This window comes from Pan paniscus, chromosome 19 (genome assembly GCF_029289425.2).
Source record: "Pan paniscus chromosome 19, NHGRI_mPanPan1-v2.0_pri, whole genome shotgun sequence".
NCBI classification, from domain to species: domain Eukaryota; kingdom Metazoa; phylum Chordata; class Mammalia; order Primates; family Hominidae; genus Pan; species Pan paniscus.
The window spans coordinates 79,390,196-79,412,054 of NC_073268.2; the positions used below are offsets into that span (position 1 = coordinate 79,390,196).

Here is a 21,859-nt window from a genome sequence, read left to right on the forward strand (position 1 = left end):
AGGTGGAAATTTAACAATATTTTAAATTAAATATCAGTGAAAACAAAACGTATCAAAATTTGTGGAATATACCTAAAGAAGAGCTTAGGAGGAAATTTATAGCATTAAGAGCTTTTTTTAGAAAGCAAGTTTTTAAATCAATGAACTGAATTTCCAATTAAACTAGAAAAATAAGAAGTTCAACCGAATGTAAGCAGAAGGTAGGAAATCATACAGAGCAGAGATGAGTTAAATAGAAAACAGTGGAGAAAAACAATGAATTAAAAGCTGGTGCTTTGAGAAAATCAGTAAAATCAATACACCTCTACCTGTACTGACTAGGACAAAAAAAGAAGATACAAATTACCGCTATTAAGGGTGAGGTAGAGACATTATTACAGGCCCCACTGACATTAAAAGAATACTAAAGGAATGTCACAAACAATTTTATTTTTTAAATTTATTTTTCTTTTTCTCTACACGGGGAAGAAACTTAAATGAACAATTTTAATGTCAGTAAATTTGACAATTTAGATTAAATGGACAAGTTCATTGAAATAAATAAACTATCAGAGCTTACTTGATAAGAAAGAACCTGAATAGCTGTATTGAATTTGTTGTTTAAAACTTTGCCATAAGGAAAACTTTTGGTCCAGATTCATTGACAGGTAAATTCAACCAAACATTTAAAGAAGAGTGATACCATTTCTACACAGACTCCTCCAGGAAGTTAAAGAGGAGCAACTAGGAGGCCAATATTGTTACCCTAAGAACAAACCAGACAAAGACATGACATGAACAGGAGAGTACAGACCAATTATCTCTCATGAATGCAGAGTTCTTAACAAAATTCTAACAAACTGAATCTAATAATATATAAAAAGGATAATGTCTCATTACTAATGGGTTTTATACCAGGAATTGAGGTGGTTTCTACATTCACGAATCAATCAGTGTAGTTAATCATTAATAACAGACTAAAAAAGAAAAACTGTATGATCATCTGATTAAAAAAAAAAAAAAAAAACCCAGCATTGGTTAGGCACGGTGGCTCACGCCGTAATACCAGCACTTTGGGAGGTCGAGGTAGGAGGATCACTTGAGGCCAGAAGTTCAAGAGTTGCCTGGGCAACATAGTGAGATCCTGTCTCTACAAAATTTTTAGAAATTAGCCAGGTGTGATGGTACACACTTGTAGTCTTAGTTACCCAGAAGGCTTGATCCCAGGAGTTCAAGGCTGCAGTGAGCTGTGATCATGCCACTGCACTCCAGCCTGGGTAACAGAGCAAGACCCTATAGAGAGGAGGGAAAAAAAAATCGACAAAAAGTTAAAAGTAGGAATGGATGAAAAAATTTTAAATTTGATAAAGGGTAACTATGAAAAACCTACATCTAATTCATACTTAATGCTAAAAACCTGGATGCTTTCCCTTGAAAATCATGAACAAGACAGATTTCTACACCTATCACTTTTATTCAATATTATGTTGGCAGTCTCAATCAGTGAAATAAGATGAATAAAGTAAGTAAATAAAAGGCATCTAGATTAGAAAGGAAAAAGTAGAACTGTCACTATTTCCAGACATGATACTCTGTGTATAAAGTTTAAGAAATCTACCAAAAATAACTATTAGAAACTAGTGAGTTAGCTGGACATGGTGGCTTACCCCTGTAATCCCAGTACTTTGGGAGGCTGAGGCGGGTGGATAGCCTGAAGTCAGGAGTTCGAGACCAGCCTGGCCAACATGGTGAAACCTCCTTTCTACTAAAAATGCAAAAATTAGCTGGGTATGGTGGTAGACACCTGTAATGCTAGCTAAGGGAGGCTGAGACAGGAGAATCGCTAGAACCCAGGAGACAGAGGTTTCAGTGAGCTGAGATCACGCCACTTCACTGCAGCCTGGGCAACAAGAGCGAGACTCCATCTCAAAAAAGAAAAAAAAATAGTAAGTTTAGCAAAGTCTCAAGGTGTAGGATCAATATGCAAAAAAGTATTGTATTTCTCTGTACCAGCAACAAAAAAAATGGAAATTGAAATAAAAGGGTCATTTACAAAGCACTAAATTGTGAAATAATTAGAGATAAATTAAAAAATACATGACCTGCACAGTGAAAAGTGCAAAACATGCTGAGCAAAATTAACAAAGATATGTGGGAAAATATACCATGTTCAAAGATCACAGTACTCCATACTGTTAAGATGTCAATTCTTTCTAAATTGATCTATTCCAGGGGTTGGTAAACCATGGCAGGCAGGCCAAATCTGGCTACCCACCTGTTTGTCTCCTGAAAGCTAAGAATGATTTCTGTATTTTTAAATGGTCACATTTTAAATTATTATATAAATAATAATATGTAGCAAATTATTGTAACATCCAGATATGTAACATTTGTAACATCCAGATATGTAACAATCTGGATGTTGCCTACTGGCCCACAAAGCCCAAAACATTTACTATATAGCTCCCTAAGAAAAAGTTTTTCAATTCCTCGTCTATACATTCAGTGCAATCCCAAACAAAATCCCTCCACCTCCCAGGTTCAAACAGTTCTCCTGTCTCAGCCTCCCGAGTAGCTGGGACTACAGGCACATGCCACCATGCCCGGCTAATTTTTTGTATTTTTAGTAGAGACGGGGTTTCCCCATATTGGTCAGTTGTTCTTGAACTCCTGACCTTAGGTGATCCACCCACCTCAGCCTCCCAAAGTGCTGGGATTACAGGCATGAGCCATCACACCCAGCCCACCATGGTTTTTAGTATAAATTAACAAGCTAGCACTGTATACCTATGTAACAAACCTGCATGTTCTGCACATATATCCATTTTTTTAGAAGAAATAAAAGCAAAAATTAAAAAAAAAGAAATTAACGACCTGATATTATCATTTGTATGGAGTTAGATTAGCCAGAACAAATTTTGAAAAAGAACAAAGTTGGATTTATACTACCTGATTTGAGGTTTACTATAAAACTGCAGAATTCAAAACAGTGTGTTACTGCTGTAAAGGTGGACAATGGAACCACATAAAGAGTCCAAAAATAGGCTGAGCACAGTGGCGCACACCTGTAGTCCCAACACTGTGGGAGGTCGAGGTGGGTGGATCACTGGAGGTCAGGCATTCGAGACCAGCCTGGCCAACATGGTGAAACCTCTCCTCTACTAAAAATACAAAAATTAGTGGGGCATGGTGTCACATGCCTGTAATCCCAGCTACTCAGGAGGCTGAGGCAGGAGAACCGCTTGAACCCAGGAGGCAGAGGTTGCAGGGAGCCAAGATCGTGCCATTGCACTCCAACCTGGGTGACAGAGCAAGACTCCGTCTCATAAAAAAAAAAGGCCAAAAATAGACCCACACATACACTAGCAACTCATTTTTGACAAAGGAATCAAGGCATTTTAGTGAGAAAAGGCTATTTTTTTCAGCAAATATTAATATTACAGAATAGGCTGGGCACGGTGGCTCATGTCTGTAATCTCAGCACTTTGGGAGGCTGAGGCGGGCAGATCACTTGAGGTCAGGAGTTCGAGACCAGCCTGGCCAGCATGGTGAAACCCCATCTCTACTAAAAATACAAAAAAATTAGCCAGACGTGGTAGCGCGTGTCTCTAGTCCCAGCTACCTGGGAGGCTGTGGCAGGCGAATTGCTTCAACCCGTGAGGCGGAGGTTGCAGTGAGCTGAGATCGCGCCACTGCACTCCAGCCTGGGCAACAGAGCAAGAATCAGTCTCAAAAAAAAAAAAATATATATATATATATACACACACACACACACACACGTATATATACGTATATATACGTGTATATATGTATATATACGTGTATATGTATATAGACGTGTATATGTATATAGACGTATATATGTATATATGTATATATACGTATATATATATACGTATATATCAGAATATTTGCATATCCATACACAAAAGAAAAAACAGTCTGTCTTTACCCTACCCCACATACAAAAATTCAACGTGGATCATAGACTTAAACCTAAGAGCTAAAATTATAAAACTGCAAGAAGAAATAATAGATTTAACATAAGCCTAAGTAACCTTGTGTTAGGCAAAAATTTTTTAAATTGAACACAATCATTAACCCTAAGAGAAAAATAACTGATGTTTGACTGCCAAAATTTAAAATATTTACTCCTCAAAAGTTATTAAGAAAATGAAAAGGGCCTGGCACGGTGGCTCAAGCCTGTAATCTTGGCACTTTGGGAGGCCAAGGCAGGCAGGAGGTCAGGAGTTCAAGACCAGCCTGGCCAACATGGCAAAACCCTGTCTCTACTAAAAAAAATTAAAAAATTAGCCAGGCGTGGTGGTGGTGGTGGTGGTGTGTTCCTGTAATCCCAGCTACTTGGGAGGCTGAGACTGGAGAATTGCTTGAACCTGGGAGGCAGAGGTTGCAGTGAGCCAAGATCATGCCACTGCACTCTAGCCTGGGCAACAGAGTGAGACTCCATCTCAAAAAAAAAAAAAAAAGAAAGAAAATGAAAAGGGAAATTATAGATGAAGAGAAAATTTTTCAAACACTTATCTCATAAAAGAGTTCTATCCAGAATAAGTAAAGAATCCTCACAGCTTAATATAAAGACATACAACTTGAATTTCAATAAAATGAGCAAGCGATTTGAACAGATACTTCACAGATGAAAGCATATGAATGACAAGAGATAGATGTTCAATATCAATAATCATTAGGAAAATGTAAATTAAAACCATAATTGGATATCACTGTATACCTAGTACAATGTCTAAAACTCAATACCAAAGATTGGCAAAAATGTGGGAGCAGTTGGAATTTTCAGACACTGCTGGTGTGAGTGTAAAATGTTACAGCCACTTTGAAAACTCCTTAGGCATTCTTTTATAAAGTTCAACAAAAATCTGCCATTTGACCTAGCCATGCTATTCCTAGGTATGTACAAGAGAGCAAGAAAATCATATGTCTACGCAAAGACCAGTACTTGAATATTCAGAGCAGCTTTATTCATAATGGCTGAGGTCTTAGTCCATTTGGGCTGATAAAACAAAATTCCATTAACTGGATAGCTTATAAACAATAGAAATATATGTCTCACAGTTCTGAAGAATGGGAAGTCCTGGATCAAGGCAGATTCAGTGTCTGGTGAAGGCCAACTTCCTGTTTCGTAGACAGCATCATCCTCACATGATGGAAAGGGTGAGGAAGCTTTTTTGGTACACTTATATTGGGGGATCAACCCCACTCAGGACCAAATCACTTCCCAAAGGCCCTACCTCCTAATACCATCACCTTGGGGGTTAGAATTTCAATGTATGAGTTTTAGGAGACACAAGCATACAGACCATAGCAGCTGAAAACTTGAAACAACTCAGATGCCATCAAACTAGCAAATGTATAAATACTGTGATATATCAATTTTTAAAAAATGGAATGAACTGCTAATACAACATCATGGATAAATGTTAAAAGCATTTTGCTACATAAAACAAGCTTGAAACAAAAGACTGCATACTGTATGATTCTATTTGTGTGAAATTCTACAAAAGGCAAAACTATAATGATAGCAAATCAGCAGTTGCCAAGGTGTAGAGTGGTGGGTAAAGGTGTAGGATTGACCGCAAAATGTCAGGAGGCAACTGTATGGGATGATGGAAAGTTGATTACAGCATAACTGGATACATTTGTCAAAACTGCATTTTTTTACTTAAAGTATGAATCTTATTGTATGTAAATTATACCTTAATAAAACTGATTAAACACACACACACACACACATACACACTAACATGACACAGCTATTTTACTCCTAGGCATAGGCCCAAATGAATTGAAAACAGGTAGTCAAACAGATACTACATGAATGTTCCCAGCAGCAGTATTCACAGTAGCCAAAAGGTGGCAACAATCCAAATGCCCACCCACAGATGAATGGATAAACACATGTGGCATATACACAATGGAAACTTACTCAGTGATGAAAAGGTATGACACACTGATACATGCTACTGCAACATTGGCAAATCTCAGAAACATGCTAAGTGAAAGAAGCCAGACACAAAAGGCCAAATATTATGTATTCCCTTCTTAGTAGATATTTAGAATATGTAAATTTATAGAGACAAAATGCAGACTAGTGGTTGATTTGAGGGGGTGGGCATGATAGTAACTGCTTAATGGGTATGAAGTTTTCTTTTGAAGCTGAATAGAGGTGATGGTTGCACAACATTGGGAATGTACTAGATGCCATTGAATTTGTTCACTTTGATGCAGGTGCACCCCAAAATTAGAGCTTAGCCCAAGAAGGTTCTTGGCTTCTCTCAAGAAAGAGTTCAAGAGTGAGCCAACAGTGAAAGAAAGCAGGTTTATTAGAGCAATAGTGTATAGCAAAATGGTTGCTCCATAGAGAGAGCAGGGCTATCCCATAGGCAGAGGAGCCCAGAGGAGCAGAGTACAGCAAAGTGGCTGCTCCATAGGCAGAGCAGCCCGGAGGAGCACAGCAGCAGTGTATGGCAACAGTAGCAGTCCGAAGCAGGAGCAACAGCAGACACAGCTGCAGTGTACATTGCTGGTTAGCTATATCTGTACCCACTCTTAATTATTTTATATATAGTATATATATATATGTGTGTGTGTATATATATATATATATATTTAAGGGACAGGGTGTTAAGACTTTTCTAGAAAAGGGGCAAGGAGTTCCTGAAACCATAGAAGGTAACTTTCAGGTCATTGCCCTAGTGCGTTGCCATGGCATTTGTAAACTGTCATGGCAGCAGTGGAGTATCTTTAATAACGAGCAGTGAGGGCAAGTAGAGGTCACCTTCGTCACCCTCTTCTGATTTGGGCCATTTTCTTTACTGCATCCTGTGTTTAATCATCAGGTTCATTACAGGTGGGTGCTGATCTCCTACCTCAACTTTAAAGTGGGTAGCTTTATGTTATGTGTATTTTACCTCAAGCACACATACATAGTTAACCTAACACATAGCCACAATTTTCTTTGGGTGAGAATCAGAGGAATATTTTACTACAGTGGCATTGCAAAGCCCTTGCCCAAAGAGCTCCAACTTCCTTTTCAATCCTAGACCAGTGAATTCTGGTCTGTGAACTAATTTAGATCTGAAACCTAAGGGACTGCCATTTTCCACTATGCCTGATGTTAGCCTCTTTTTAAAAAATAAAGTAAGCAGCATCCTAATCTGTTCAACCATCTCGCCACTAGAAACATTGTCATCTGTTAACCATCACCACTGATACTTTTAGTCAAAGCACCCTGGTTGCTCTCCCAGACTTGCTGATTTTTTTTTGTTTTTTTTGTTTGTTTGTTTGTTTTTTGTTTTTTTGTGAGACGGGGTCTCCCTGTGTCGCCCAGGCTGGGGTGCAGTGGTGTGATCTTGGCTCACTGCAGCCTCCGCCTCCCAGATTCAAGCAGTTCTTCCACCTCCGTCTCCCAAGTAGCTGGAATTACAGGGGCGCACCACCACGCCCAGCTAATTTTTGCATTTTTAGGAGAGACGAGGTTTCACCGTGTTGGCCAGGGTGGTCTCAAACTCCTGACTTCAGGTGATCCACCCAAAGTGCTGGGATTACAGGCGTGAGCCACCACACCCGTCCCAGCCTTGCTGATCTTTACAATAATATATCCTCCTTGCATCTGAGAAATACGTGCTGCCAACTGGCCTCTGTAGCCTCACTGATATTAGAGACCCCAGTTCTGTGATAACATCTCCCTATTAACTGCACTTAGAGAGGTTGGTCACCTTCAGGCTTTTCAAAGATGTCAGTGTTCCCCACCACTGCCACCAGTACATTTCTTATTGCCTTAGTGAAAGGAGTGTCCATTAGGCCTCCAGGGAGTGGAGAGAGGTCATGGTATTATTGGTCTTATGTGGTAGTCCCTTCTAATCTCCACCACCGTGAACCTTCTGACTCATTTGTCAGTACTATGCCCAGGAAGTTCTAGCTGATCATCTCAGGCTGATTTCCTATAGGCCATCATCATATCCAGGTTTGAAGGAACCATCCTCATACAGATCTCCTTTGTCTCCTATATCTTTTTTTCTGCCTATTTTATTCCATTTTAATTAGGATTTAAACATGATCAAGTCTTTTTGCATCTTTTATCTCCCTCTACGCTTCACAGACCCATTGAAAGAATTGTTCTCACCTTTTCTTAATTTCACCTCCCTCTCACTTTGGAACCATTGGCATTCCAGTTTCTGCCTATACTACTCACCCAAGGTATTATCTAGATCACCTCCATATAGATCAAGCCAATAATGATTTTTAGTTCTTATTACAGTTAATGTTTTCTGACACATGTTTACTTTTTGAAACTCTCTCTTGCCTGACTTGCCCACAGTCTCCTTGTTTTCCTCTTCTTTCTGGTTGTTCCTTCTTAGACTCCTTTGCAGGCTCTTCTTGCTTTGCCTAATTGTGTTTCAATGGGTGTCATTTTAGGCCTTCCTCTCCCCTCACTCTACAAACTTCTTAAGAGACAATAGTCAGCTCCTAAGGTTAATAACTTTGACATCTGACTCTCTATTCTCCTGAGCTTCAGTTTAATTATCTCACTGTCTACTGTACATCTTTATTTGAATGCCCCATAGACACTTCAAATTCTACATATTCCTGAGCTAAATTTATGTTCCTCTTAATCCTGCTTCTCTTCCTGTGTTCCCTAAGTAGATGGTACCACCATCTAGCCGTTTGCCCCAGCCAGAAACCAGCATATTATTCATGACTGCATTTTTACCTCATTCTTTACATCTAATCGAATTATCAAGTCCATTCATTCTTTTTCATCTCCTTTGTCATTTCTTAATACAGGTCAATATTTCTAACTCGGATTGCTATAAAACCTAACTTTTCTGTTTGCCTTCAATCAGGTAATCCTCTGACACAGGAGATCATGAATTTGGATTGTAAAAAAAGATTACGTTTTCATTTTTTGATTTCTAATTGAAATTTAGAACTTCTATTTTGAATGTAGGTAACAAGCCACAGAAGCACTAGAAGTTTTTGTGACTTTGTCACCAATAAATACCTCAGATATTTTCATGTTACTTGTAGGTATCATAAAATATCACACTTGTCACCACCTTGAAAATATAGTAGACTTGCACTAGATCTTATCACTTAATGTTAATGAAACTCACAAATTACTGTGTCACAAATCTATTTTTTATTATTTTGATTACTGTTTTTCAAAATAATTGATTTCTCCTGTTTTTGCATTTTATTTCATGCATTTAGAAATATTATGGAAAGAGTCTTTTTAGGCATCACCAGACACCATAGGGGGTCTGTGGCAACACCTTACTGTAATGTATTCTACTCACTAGAACCAAAGTAATCTTTCCAAAATGTAAGTTTAATTATGTCCCTCAAAAGCCTTTAATCATGTGCCTTGGTTGCCCTTAGGAGAAACCGGGATAAAATCTAATCCCTTTAATATGGCTTACGAGTTCTAGTCTGATCTAGACTCTGTCTCCTCTCTGTCATTCTAGCCAGTGGTGTGCTGTGGCCAGCTAGCACCTGCAAGATCCAGTTTTTAAGATTTTGGTAATTTTGTGAGCCATTTAAGTCATAGGTAGCTTGAGTGTACATTTATACCACGGAGATCAGCAAACACTGCAAATCAGAATTTTGTTTTGTTTTTGTCTTTTATTTTTTAATTTAATTTTTTAAAAATTTCCAGGATACATGTGCAGGATGTGCAGGTTTTTTACGTAGGGAAATGTGTGATAGCAATTTGCTCCACCTATCAACCCGTCACCTAGGTATTAAGCCCCGCATGCATTAGCTGTTTATCCTGATTCTCTTCCTCCCCTCACCTTCCCTGACAGGCCCCAGTGGTGGTGTTCCCCTCCTTGTGTCCATATGTTCTCATTGTTCCACTCCCATTTATAAGTGAGAACATGCAATGTTTGGTTTTCTATTCCTGTGTTAGTTTGCTTCTTTGAGCTGCATCCATGTCCCTACAAATGACGTGATGTCATTCCTTTTTATGGCTGCATAGTATTCCATGGTGTATATGTACCACATTTTCTTTATCTAGTCTATCATTTATGGGTGTTTGGGTTTATTCCATATCTTTGCTATTGTGAATAGTGCTGCCATGAACATATGTGTGTATGTATCTTTATAATGTAATAATTTATATTCCTTTGGGTATATACCCAGTAATAGGATTGCTGGGCCAAATAGTATTTCCAGTTCTAGGTCTTTTGAGGAATCGCCACACTGTCTTCCACAATGGTTGAACTAATTTACATTCCCACCAATAGTGTAAAAGTATTCCTGTTTCTGCACAGCCTTGCCAGTGTCTGTTGTTTCTTGACTTTTTAATAAGCACCATTCAGACTGGCATGAGATGGTATCTCATTGTGGTTTTGATTTGCATTTATCTAATGATCAATGATGTTGAGCTTTTTTCATACGTTTGTTGGCTGCATAAATGTCTTCTTTTGAGAAGTGTCTGTTTATGTCCTTTGCCCAGTTTTTAATAGGATTGTTTGTTTTTGTTTTATTTTTTGTAAATTTGCTTAAGTTCCTCATAGATTCTGGACATTAGACCTTTTTTCAGATGGATAGATTACAAAAACTTTCTCCCATTCTATATAGGTTGTCAGTTCACTCTGATGATAGTTTCTTTCGCTGTGCAAAAGCTCTTTAGTTTAATTAGATGCCATTTGTTAATTTTGGCTTTTATTGCAATTGCTTTTGATGTTTTCATCATGAAATCTTTACCCATGCCTATGTCTTGAATGGTATTGCCTAGATTTTATTCTAGGGTTTTTATTGTTTTGGGTTTTACACTTAAGTCTTTAATCCATCTTGTTAATTTTTGTATAAGGTATAAGGAAGGGGTCCAGTTTTAGTTTTCTGCGTATGGCTAGCCAATTCTCCCAGCACCATTTATTTATTTATTTTTCATTTATTTATTTTTTTTGAGACAGTTTTGTTCTGTCACCCAGGCTGGAGTGCAGTGCTGCAATCTCGGCTCACGGCAACCTCCGCCTCCTGGATTCAAGCGATGCTCCTGCCTCAGCCTTCCAGGTAGCTGGGATTACAAGTGTGCACCACCATGCCCAGCTAATTTTTGTATTTTTAGTAGAGACAGGTTTCACTGTGTTGGCCAGGCTGGTCTCAAACTCCTGACCTCAAGTGATCCTCCTGCCTCAGCCTCCCAAAGTGCTAGGATTACAGGTGTGAGCCACCATGCCCGGCCCCAGCACCATTTATTAAGTAGGGAAGCCTTTCCCCATTACTTGTTTTTGTTAGGTTTGTCAAAAATCAGATGATTGTAGATGTGTGGTCTTCATTTGTGAGATCTCTATTCTGTTCCATGGTCTATGTGTCTGTTTTTGTACTAGTACCATGCTGTTTTGGTTACTGTAGCCGTCTACTGTAGTTTGAAGTCAGGTAGCATGATGCCTCCAGCTTTGTTCCTTTTGCTTAGGATTGCCTTGGCTATACGGGCTCTTTGTTGGTTCCATATGAATTTTAAAGTAGTTTTTTCTAATTCTTTGAAGAATGTCAGTGATAGTTTAATGGGAATGGGTTTGAATCTATAAATTACTTTGGGCAGTATGGCTATTTTCACAATGTTGATTCTTCCTATCCATGAGCATGGAATGTTTTTCCATTTGTTTGTGTCTTCTCTCATTTCCTTGAGCAGTGGTTTGTAGTTCTCCTTGAAGAGGTCCTTCACTCCTCTTGTTAGCGGTGTTCCTAGGTATTTTATTCTCTTTGTAGCAATTTTGAATGGGAGTTTATTCATGATTTGGCTCTCTGCTTGTCTGTTGTTAGTGTATAGGACTGCTTGTGATTTTTGCACATTGATTTTATATCCTGAGACCTTGCTGAAGTTGTTTATCAGCTTAAGAAGCTTTGGGGCTGAGATAATGGGATTTTCTAGATATAGGATCATGTCATTTGCACACAGACAGTTTGACTTCCTCTCTTCCTATTTGAATATGCTTTATTTCTTTCTCTTGCCTGATTGCCCTGGCCAGAGCTTCCAATACTATGTTGAATAGGAGTAGTGAGAGAGGGCATCCTTGTCTTGTGCCGGTTTTCAAGGAAAATGCTTCCAGCTCTTCCCCATTCATTATGATATTGGCCATGGGTTTGCATAAATGGTTCTTACTATTTTGAGGTATGTTCCATCAATAGCTAGTTTATTGAGAGTTTTCAACATGAAGGGATGTTGAATTTTATGGAAGGCCTTTTCTACGTCTATTGAAATGATCATGTGGTTTTTGTCTTTCCTTCTCTTTGTGTGATGAATTACGTTTATGGATTTGTGTATGTTGAACCAGCCTTGCACCCCAGGGATGAAGCCAACTTGATCGTAGCTAAGATTTTTGATGTGCTGCTGGATTGGTTTGCCAGTATTTTTTGAGGATTTTTCCGTCAATATGCATCAGGGATATTGGGCTGAAGTTTTCTTTTTTGTTGTATCCCTGCCAGGTTGTGGTATCAGAATGATGCTGGCCTCATAAAATGAGTTAGGGAGGAGTCCCTTCTTTTCAGTTGTTTGGAATAGTTTCAGAAGAAACAGTACCAGCAACTCTTTATACCTCTGATAGAATTCAGCTATAAATCCGTCTGGTCCTGGTTTTTTTTTTTTTTTTTTTTTTTTTTGGTTGGTAGGCTATTTATTACTATAGGCTATTTATTACTGCCTCAATTTCAGAACTTGTTATCGGTCTATTCAGGGATTCAACATCTTCCTGGTTCAGTCTTGGGAGGGTGTATGTGTCCAGGAATTTATCCATTTTTTCTAGATTTTCTAGTTTATTTGCATAGAGGTCTTTATAGTATTCTCTAATGATTGTTTGTATTTTTTTTTTTTTTTTGAGAAAGAATCTCACTCTGTTGCCCAGGCTGGAGTGTATTGGTGTGATCTCAGCTCACTACAACCTCTGCCCTCTGGGTTGAAGTGATTTTCATGTCTCAACCTCAAGCGATTTTCATGCCTCAGCCTCCTGAGTAGCTGGGATTACAGGTGTGTCCCACCATGCCCAGCTAATTTTTTTGTATTTTTAGCAGAGACTGGATTTTGCCATGTTGGCCAGCCTGGTCTCAAACTCCTGACCTTAAGTGATCCTTTCACCTCAACCTCCCAAAGTGATGGGATTACTGGTGTGAGCCACCGTACCTGGCCCAGTTGTTTGTATTTCTGTGGGGTCAGTGGTGATATCCCTTTTATCATTTTTTATTGTGTCTATTTGATTCTTCTCTCTTCTTTATTAGTCCAGTTAGCAGTCCATCCATTTTATTAATTTTTTTCAAAAAAACAGCTCCTGGATTTGTTGATTTTTTTGAAGGGTTTTTTGTGTCTCTGTCTCCCTCAGTTCTGCTGTAATCTTGGTTATTTCTTGTCTTCCGGTAGCTTTGGGGTTTCTTTGCTCTTGGTTCTCTAATTCTTTTAGTTGTGATGTTAGGGTATCGATTTGAGATCTTTCTAGCTTTCGATGTGGGCATTTAGTGCTGTAAATTTCCCTCCAAACACTGCTTTAGCTGTGTCCCAGAGATTCTGGTACATTGCCTGTTTGTTATCATTGGTTTCAAATAGCTTCTTGATTTCTGTCTTAATTTCTTTATTTACCCAGGAGTCATTCAGGAGCAGGTTGTTCAATTTCCATGTAGTTGTGTGGTTTGGAGTGAGTTTCTTAATCTTGAGTTCTAATTTGGTTGTGCTGTTTGTTATGATTTCAGCTCTTTTGCATTTCCTGAGGAGTGTTTGACTTCCATTTATGTGATCAATTTTACAGTAAGTGCCAGGTGGTGCCAAGAAGAATGTATATTCTGTTGTTTTTGGGTGGAGAGTTCTGTAGCTATCTATCAGGTCCACTTTATCCAGAGCTGAGTTCCAGTCTTGAATATCTGTTAATTTTCTGTCTTGATAATCTGTCTAATATTGACATTGGGTGTTAAAGTCTCCCACTATTATTGTGTAGGAGTCTAAGTCTCTTTGTAGGTCTCTAAGAACTTGTTTTATGAATCTGGGTGCTCCTGTATTGGGTGCATATATATTTAGTATAGTTAGCTCTTACTGTTGAATTGTCCCCTTTACTATTATGTAATGCCCTTCTTTGTCTTTTTTTAAATCTTTGTTGGTTTAAAGTCTGTTTTGTCAGAGACTAGGATTGCAACCCCTGCTTTTTTCTGCTTTCCATTTGCTTGGTAAGTTTCCCTCCATCCCTTTATTTTGAGCCTATGTGTGTCTTTGCATTTGAGATGGGTCTCTTGAATACAGCATACTACGGGGTCTTTACCCAGCTTGCCACTCTGTCTTTTAATTGGGCCATTTAGTCCATTTACATTTAAGGTTAATATTGCTGTGTGTGAATTTGATCCTGTCATCATGATGCTAGCTGGTTATTTTGCAGGCTTGTTGAGGTAGTTGCTTCATGGTACTATTAGTCTTTGTACTTCAGTGTGTTTTTATAGTGACTGGTAACATTTTTTTCCTTCCCATATTTAGTGCTTCCTTCAGGAGCTCTTGCAAGGCAGGCCTGGTGGTGACAAATTCCTGCAGCATTTGCTTGTCTGAAAAGGATTTTATTTTTCCTTCACTTATGAAGCTTAGTTTGACCACATATGAACTTCTGGATTGGAAATTCTTTTCTTTAAGAATGTTGAATATTGGTCCTGAATCTCTTTTGGTTTGTAGGATTTCTGCTGAGAAGTCCACGGTTAGTCTGATGGGTTTCCCTTTATAGGTGGCCTGGCCTTTCTCTCTGGCTGCCCTTAATGTATTTTACTTCATTTTGACCTTGGGGAATCTGATTATTATGTGTCTTTGGGTTGATCTTCTCATGGAGTATCTTACTGTGGTTCTCTGTATTTACTGAATTTGAATGTTAGCTTGTCTTGTTAGGTTGGGGAAGTTCTCCTGGATGATATCCTGAAGTATGTTTTCCAACTTGGTTCCATTCTCCCTGTCTCAGGTACCCTAGTCAGTCATAGGTTTGGTCTTTTTACATAATCCCATAGTTCCTGGAGATTTTGTTCATTCCTTTTCATCTTTCTTTCTCTAATCTTTTCTGCCTGTCTTATTTCAGCAAGTTAGTCTTCAGGCTCTGAAATTCTTTCCTCCACTTTGTCTATTTGGCTGTTGATACTTGTAGTTACATTGTGAAGTTCTTGTTTTGTGCTTTTCAGCTCTATCAGGTCATTTATGGTCCTGTCTCAACTGGTTATTCTGGTTAACAGCTCCTGTAATGTTTTATCATGGTTCTCAGCTTCTTTGCATTGGGTTAGAACATGCTCCTTCAGCTCTGTGAAGTTATTACCCACCTTCTGAAGTCTACTTCTGTCAATTCATCCATCTCAGCCTCCGCCCAATTCTGTGCCCTTTGCTGGAGAGGTGTTGCAATCATTTGAAGGAGAAGAGCACTCTGGCTTTTTCAGTTTTCAGTATTTTTTCATTGATTCTTTCTCATCTTCGTGAGTTCGTCTAGCTTCAATCTTTGAGGCTGCTGACCTTTGGATGGGGTTTTTGTGGGGACATTTTTTGTTAATGCTGTTGTTGTTGCTTTCTGTTATTTGTTTTTCTTTTAAGAGTCTCCTTCCATAGGGCTGCTGCAGTTTGCTGGGGGTCCATCCCATCCTGTTCACCTGGGTCCCTCCTACAACTGGAGGTGTCACCAGTGGAGGCTGCAGAACAGCAAAGATGGCTGCCTGCTTCTTCCTCTAGGAGCTCCATCCCAGAGGGGCACTGACCCGATGTCAGCGGGAACCCTCCTGTATAAGGTGTCTGGCGACCCCTGTTGGGGGTTCTCACCCAGTCAGGAGGCAGGGGATCAGGGACCTGGTTAACAAAGCACTCTGGCTGCCCCTTGGGCAGAGGGGGTGCACTGCACTGGGGGGAATCCCACTTGTCTGGACTACCCGGATTCCTCAGAGCCAGCAGAGGGAAAGACTAAGTCCGCTGATCAACCGAGACTGCTGCTGCAACTGCGGCTGCCTCTCCTTCTGGGGAGATCAGAGTTCTGTTCGTAAACCCCTGGCTGGAGTTACTGAAATTCCCACAGGGGAGCCCCAGCCAGTGAGGAGGGATGGGTCAGGGTCTGGTCTAAAAAGGCAGTCTGGCCACAATCTGCCACAGTTGCTGTGCTGTGCTGTGGGGAATTCTTCCTTGGTCTAAACCGCCCAGTCTCCCTGGCACCAGTAGGGGAAAAACAGCAGACTGGAGCTGCAGTGATGGCTGCTGCCCCTCTTCCCAGGAGCTCAGTCATCTTAGGTAGGAGGCAGCCACAGTCATGATGGCCACCCCTCCCCCTGGGAACTCGGTAGTCTTAGGCAGTTTCCAGCCAAGAGGCCGCTGTAGTCTTAGGCAGTTTCCAGCCAAGAGGCCGCCAAGAATCTGCACAGCTCTGTGCTTGGGACCCAAACCCTGGTGGTGTGTGTGGGCCCACGAGGGGGATCTCCTGATCTGTGGGTTGCACAGATCCATGGAAAAAGCGTGGATCGTGGATTCTTGGGCAGGGTAACACAATCACTCACTACCACCTCCCTTGGCTGGGGTTGGGAGCTCCCCTTGCCCTGTGTGACTCCTGAGTGGGCCATGGCTCCACCCTGCTTTTTCCTTGCTCTCCATGGCTCACGCCAACTGCCTAGTCAGTCCCAATAAGAGAACCTGGATACCTCAGTTGCCAGTGCAGGATTCACTCACCATTTTCATTCTTCTGTGTGAGAGCCTCCAAACGCATATATTTCTAGTCAGCCATCTTGGCCCCTCCAGCCTGTTGTTGTTTTTTAGAGAGCCAAGATGTTAAACTTGTACCAGCACACCACTGGCCCCAACCCACCTCCAAAGTTTTAGTCTATTGAATTTACTTAATTCTTACAAACTTTGCTGTGCCCTTGTGAATGTTTTTGTCTTTGGATAAACCATTGTTTTTTCGTCTTTACCTGACCAACTCAACTTGGTCGACAAGAGTATTCTCTAGCCCTCAAGTCTGGGTTAGATTTCTGTCTCCTTTCTCATAAAGCAAACCTCTTTTTCCAACAGGTAAAGTAAAATAAAGTAAATTAAGTAAAGATAAAAGACCAAATTTAGGTGAATGTGAAGTTGTTATCTGGAATGACTGGGAGTTGGGTAGGTATTGCAAGGACTTTTATTGAAGTCCTTGACCATTATTGAAGATGCAGTCTTCTCAAGAGCTAATAGTTCAGTACCTATTTAATTGTTTCGCAGTATCCTAAAATATTATAGAAAGCCTGATCTCTTGCACCTGTTCCCCTACCGCAAATATAAAGCCTTTTCCACATTAAGAGTACAGTACTATATTCCTAGCAGACATAAACACTTCACCAATACTGAATCCATTCTTCAGAGCTTAGCTTATGTGTCTTTAAATACTATGTCCTCTCATTACATTTTTTCCCCAAAAGTAGGCAGTTTCTTGGCTTAAATAATTTCCCAGATAACATATACACTCATATCATTGGTAACAATGTTTTTAATGTAAGTAGTAGAAAAAAATGCCCTGAAGAATGAGGCCGATTATTTTCGTTCTTATATTTCATTGTTAATGTCTGCAGTGTCCTTCTATGCTGAGGGTCTCCTGAATGTTCACTGCATGCTCTTTTCCTATGACTTTTGTAGAGAACAACAGGGCTTTAGCCTCTGTGCTTTCCTTTGTTTTATCTCTCCTATTATCATGTGGGCATTACAGAGCTGGGTGCTAAAAGTTTTTTTTTTAATTTAAATATGAAAAAACCCTTAAAATATAGTTTCTACTCTCCAGAAATGTACAGTGTAGTAAAGGAGGCAAGGTACATCTACAAAAGAGTTAAGGAACAACATAAGATAGTAAATGATTAAGATTCCAAGTAATTAGTTGCCTGTGAGACTACTTGTTAGCTATATAAGTGGGCAAGATGCCTAATCTGCACATTGGTTTGGTTTCCTCATCTGCATAATGAAGATAGTAATATCAGTCCCGCTTAGAGTGTTCTGTTGACAATTGAATGAGTTACTGTATCTCATTGTACAATTTAAAGGTTATAAGGTGATAAGTATGAATTTATTATGATTACTAGTATTAAAGCTTATGATCTAATACAGGAGAAAGAATATCTTGCTTAAAATGTATATGAGCTTTTTCTGAGGTGATTTTTTTTTTTACCAGTTATCAAAAAAATCACTTTGGCCTTTGGGTTGTTAGGCCCCTGGAGTTACTTTTCAATTCTTTATTTGTTTTCCATGTTCTTCCTTTGGAAAGATTTTCTGAGTTTCAGAAACTGTTTTCCAGATTTGCTACCACATACTATCCTTGCTTTTTTGTCCCCAAAGACCAGCCAAAATGTAGGAATATAATTTTCTCTGCTTTCTTTTTGTTAGCTGTCTTTCCAAAATGAGCATAGGTTGTCTATTTTTTAAGATTTTACATCTAATCACTAAAGGGGAAATAGAGTATAATAAATATGGGAACTTATCTTCCAAAATCTCATAAGGTTTCCAAAGGGTTCTGTGATATTTCTGATTTCCTTTCTCAGGTGGAGCCCAAAAGCACATACCCTCATCTCTCTTTTAATTCTTAAGTTTATAAAATTTTCCCTCTTCCCACTTCTCTACCTTTTTCTAGTTTACTTAGATTTCTTCTTCCTTAGCCTTTTACTTTTTGTGACAACAAAGTCAGACTTTCTTTCTTAGAGAGAAATTTAGGTCATCCTTTATAATTCATCTTCTTCCCGTGTTATTAGAAAATCCAGAACTCCATTTAAATTTGCAGAGAGAGAACCTCACTAAAAACGATTGTGGAAATTACCTCATGAGCTTAGGTCTCTTCTTTTGGCAATAGGTACATTCAAAATATAAGAAGAGAAAATGAACTAACATATAAAAACTCCTCTGGGATGATATCTTTTATTCTTGTTTTATAATTATTGCTAAAAAATTATAATCTAGATGTTAATGTTTTTAATCCTTTCATTTCTAGCATTAATTAAAATTTTTCTATTTGTGTATAATTAGTAGTAAGACTATATAAAATTCAAGAGACCTTTCAGTTTATTTTATTAAGGTACTTAAATCCATAAAGTTAGAGCTACAGAGATCTGTACAAGTAGGGCCTGTTATTGCTTACTTATTTGGGCAGGTTCTGTCTCTTCTATTAGTTCCTGCTTAGGGACTGCTTATTTTATTCTAATTCTTTGTTACATATTAGAAGCAAGGAAATAAATTTAAATGAGGAAAAGAACAGAATAAAAAGAATATAGAGATCTTTTAGGGACCGCTGAGGCTCTCCAGCAATCCTTGAAGATTATATAAATTCCCTTTTGATGAAATTCTGAAAATTTTACCACTAATAGGCCTGAGTTGTAGGTCCTCTAGGACTGATACATGAATTTTTTTAGTTTATTTAAATAGAGTTTTTGAAATATGTGAGAGATGACTGTATTTTGGTTTCAGTTATGTAAACCTCATGAAAGAAGTGAAATGATCATCAGTAACTTTTAAAAATAATGTTACTAAATATTCTTATTATCTAATCATGAATTTACATAATCATAAACAGATTAATCTCTACTTTAGATTTTCTTTTAAATTCACTGTTTAAATTTTATAAATCAATGAAGTACAAGTCAGTTTTGTTACATGCATAAATTGCGTAGTGGTGAAGTCTGAGTTTTTTAGGATATTCATCACCCAAATAATGTACATTGAACCCACTAAGTAATTTCTCATCATCCACCTTTCCCCCACCTTGTAACCCTTCAGAGGCTCCATTGTCCATCATTCCATTTTCTACTTCAATATGTGCACATTTTTTTAGCACCCACCTGTGAGTGAGAACATGGAATATTTGTCTTTCTGCGTCTAACTTGTTTTGTTTAAGATTTCTAGTTCCATCCATGTTGCTGCAAAAGACATTTCATTCTCTTTATGGCTGAATAATATTCCATTGTGTGTATATACCACATTTCTTTATCCATTCATCTGTTGATGGACATTTAGGTTGATTCCATATCTTTGCTATTGTAAATAGTGCTGTGGTAAACATGCAAGTGCAGATATCTTTTTGACATATGGATTTCTTTTCCTTTGGGTAGTTACCCAGTGGTGGAATTGCTGGATTGAATGGTAGTTCTATTTTTAGTTCTTTGAGAAATCTCTGTATTTTCCTTAATGGTTGTTGTAATTTATATTCCCGTTAATGGTGTATATGAGCATTCTCTGCATCCTCACCGTCTGTTATTTTTTGATTTTTTAATAGTAGCCATTCTGACTGGTATAAGACGGTGGTTTTAAGTTGCATTTCTCTGATGATTACTAATATTGAGATTTTTTTCATGTACATGGCCATTTGTATGTCTCCTTTTGGAAAATTTCTGTTTATGTCCTTTGCTTACTTTTTAATGGGATTATTTGTGAAGTTTTTGTTGAGTTGTTTGAGTTCCTTGTATATTCTTAATGTTAGTCCTGTCAGATGTATAGTTTGCATATATTTTCTCCCATTCTGCAGGTTGTCTTTTCACTCTGCTGATTATTTCTTTGGCTGTGCAGAAGCTTTTTAGTTTTAGTTGCATTTGCCTATTTTTGTTTTTGTTGCCTGTGCTTTTGAAGTCTTAGTCATAATTTCTTTACCTAAACCAATGTCCAGAAAAGTTTTCTGTAGGTTTTCTTCTAGTATTTTTAGTTTCTAGTCTTAGGATTAAGTCTTTAGTGTATCTTGAGTTGATTTTTGCATATGGTGAGAGATAGGGGTCCAGTTTCATTCCCCTGCATATGGCAATCCAGTTTTTCTAGCACCATTTTTTGAAAATGGTGTCCTTTCCCCAATGTGTGTTTTTATCAACTTTGTCAAAGATTAATAACTGTATGTATGTGGCTTTATTAAATTCATTTTACTCCTTTTTTTCCAGCTACATTAACAAGCTATTCTGAAAATGTGGAACGCACAAAATATGCTGGGGAAAGCAGTAAAGAATTAGGATCTGGAGGAAACATAAAACCTTGGCAATCTCAAAAATCCAGCATGGACTCCTGTTTGTATCGAGTAGATGAAAACATGACTGCTTCCACCTATAGTCTGAATAAGATCCCAGAGAGAAATTTGGAAACAGTGTTATCTCAATCAGTACAGTCTATTCCTTTGTATCTCATGCCACGGCCAAATTCAGTAGCAGGTAAGTTTTTGTTGTTGTTGTTGCTGTTGTTAAATAATCATTTTACTCCAGTATATATTGAAATGAAAATAAATCCTGCTCTGACAGTATTTAAATTTTCCATTCATCTTTTCTGACTAAGCTGTTCTTTTGTGTTTGGGTAATATACATGTATATATTATTTGAATCTGGGAGAAGGTTCATCTTCCTCGAGTGATTGCTTAGTTCTGCTCCCAAAATATACAAAAACACATAGAAATTCAGAAACAGCCTAAAATATATCATCAAACAACTAAAAGTCTTTTCTCTCAATGAGAAGTCTTTGAAAGAATTTTAGTTTGAGGTTTTAGTTCTTTTCTTAAAATCTTAGTTTTAAAAAACATTACTAAAATTGGCATATCTCAGTGTAATTTGTATTATCAGAAATCATCATCCATAGTTTGTAAAAGTGGAAGGCAGACAAGAATTCAGCTTTTCCTCATCCCGTGAGTTTCAGTATTTTCACAATATCCTGGCTATCATTTCATGGAAGAATCACCAGGTGGCTACATTTCTAAAGAATAATTCTGCAACACCACTAGCAAACTCAGTTAAAAAAAATTGTATTAGTCCGTTTTCACACTGCTATAAAGATACTACCTGAGACTGGATAATTTATAAACAAAAGAGGTTTAATTGACTCACAGTTCCACACAGCTGGGGAAGCCTTGGGAAACTTATAATCATGGCAGAAGGCAAAGGAGGAACAAGTACCTGC

The 21,859-nt window shown here is 38.4% G+C and overlaps 1 protein-coding gene across 11 annotated transcripts in view; it reads left to right on the top strand.

Moving 5' to 3' along the window:
- Positions 1–21,859, top strand: part of TANC2 (tetratricopeptide repeat, ankyrin repeat and coiled-coil containing 2) — a 471,869-nt gene that overhangs the window by 261,055 nt on the left and 188,955 nt on the right. For all 11 annotated transcript variants that reach the window (XM_034942670.3, XM_034942673.4, XM_008963747.5 and 8 more), the window contains one exon: positions 20,860–21,123. In XM_034942670.3, coding sequence (XP_034798561.1) covers positions 20,860–21,123 — 264 coding nt within the window. The remainder of the gene's footprint in view (positions 1–20,859; positions 21,124–21,859) is intronic.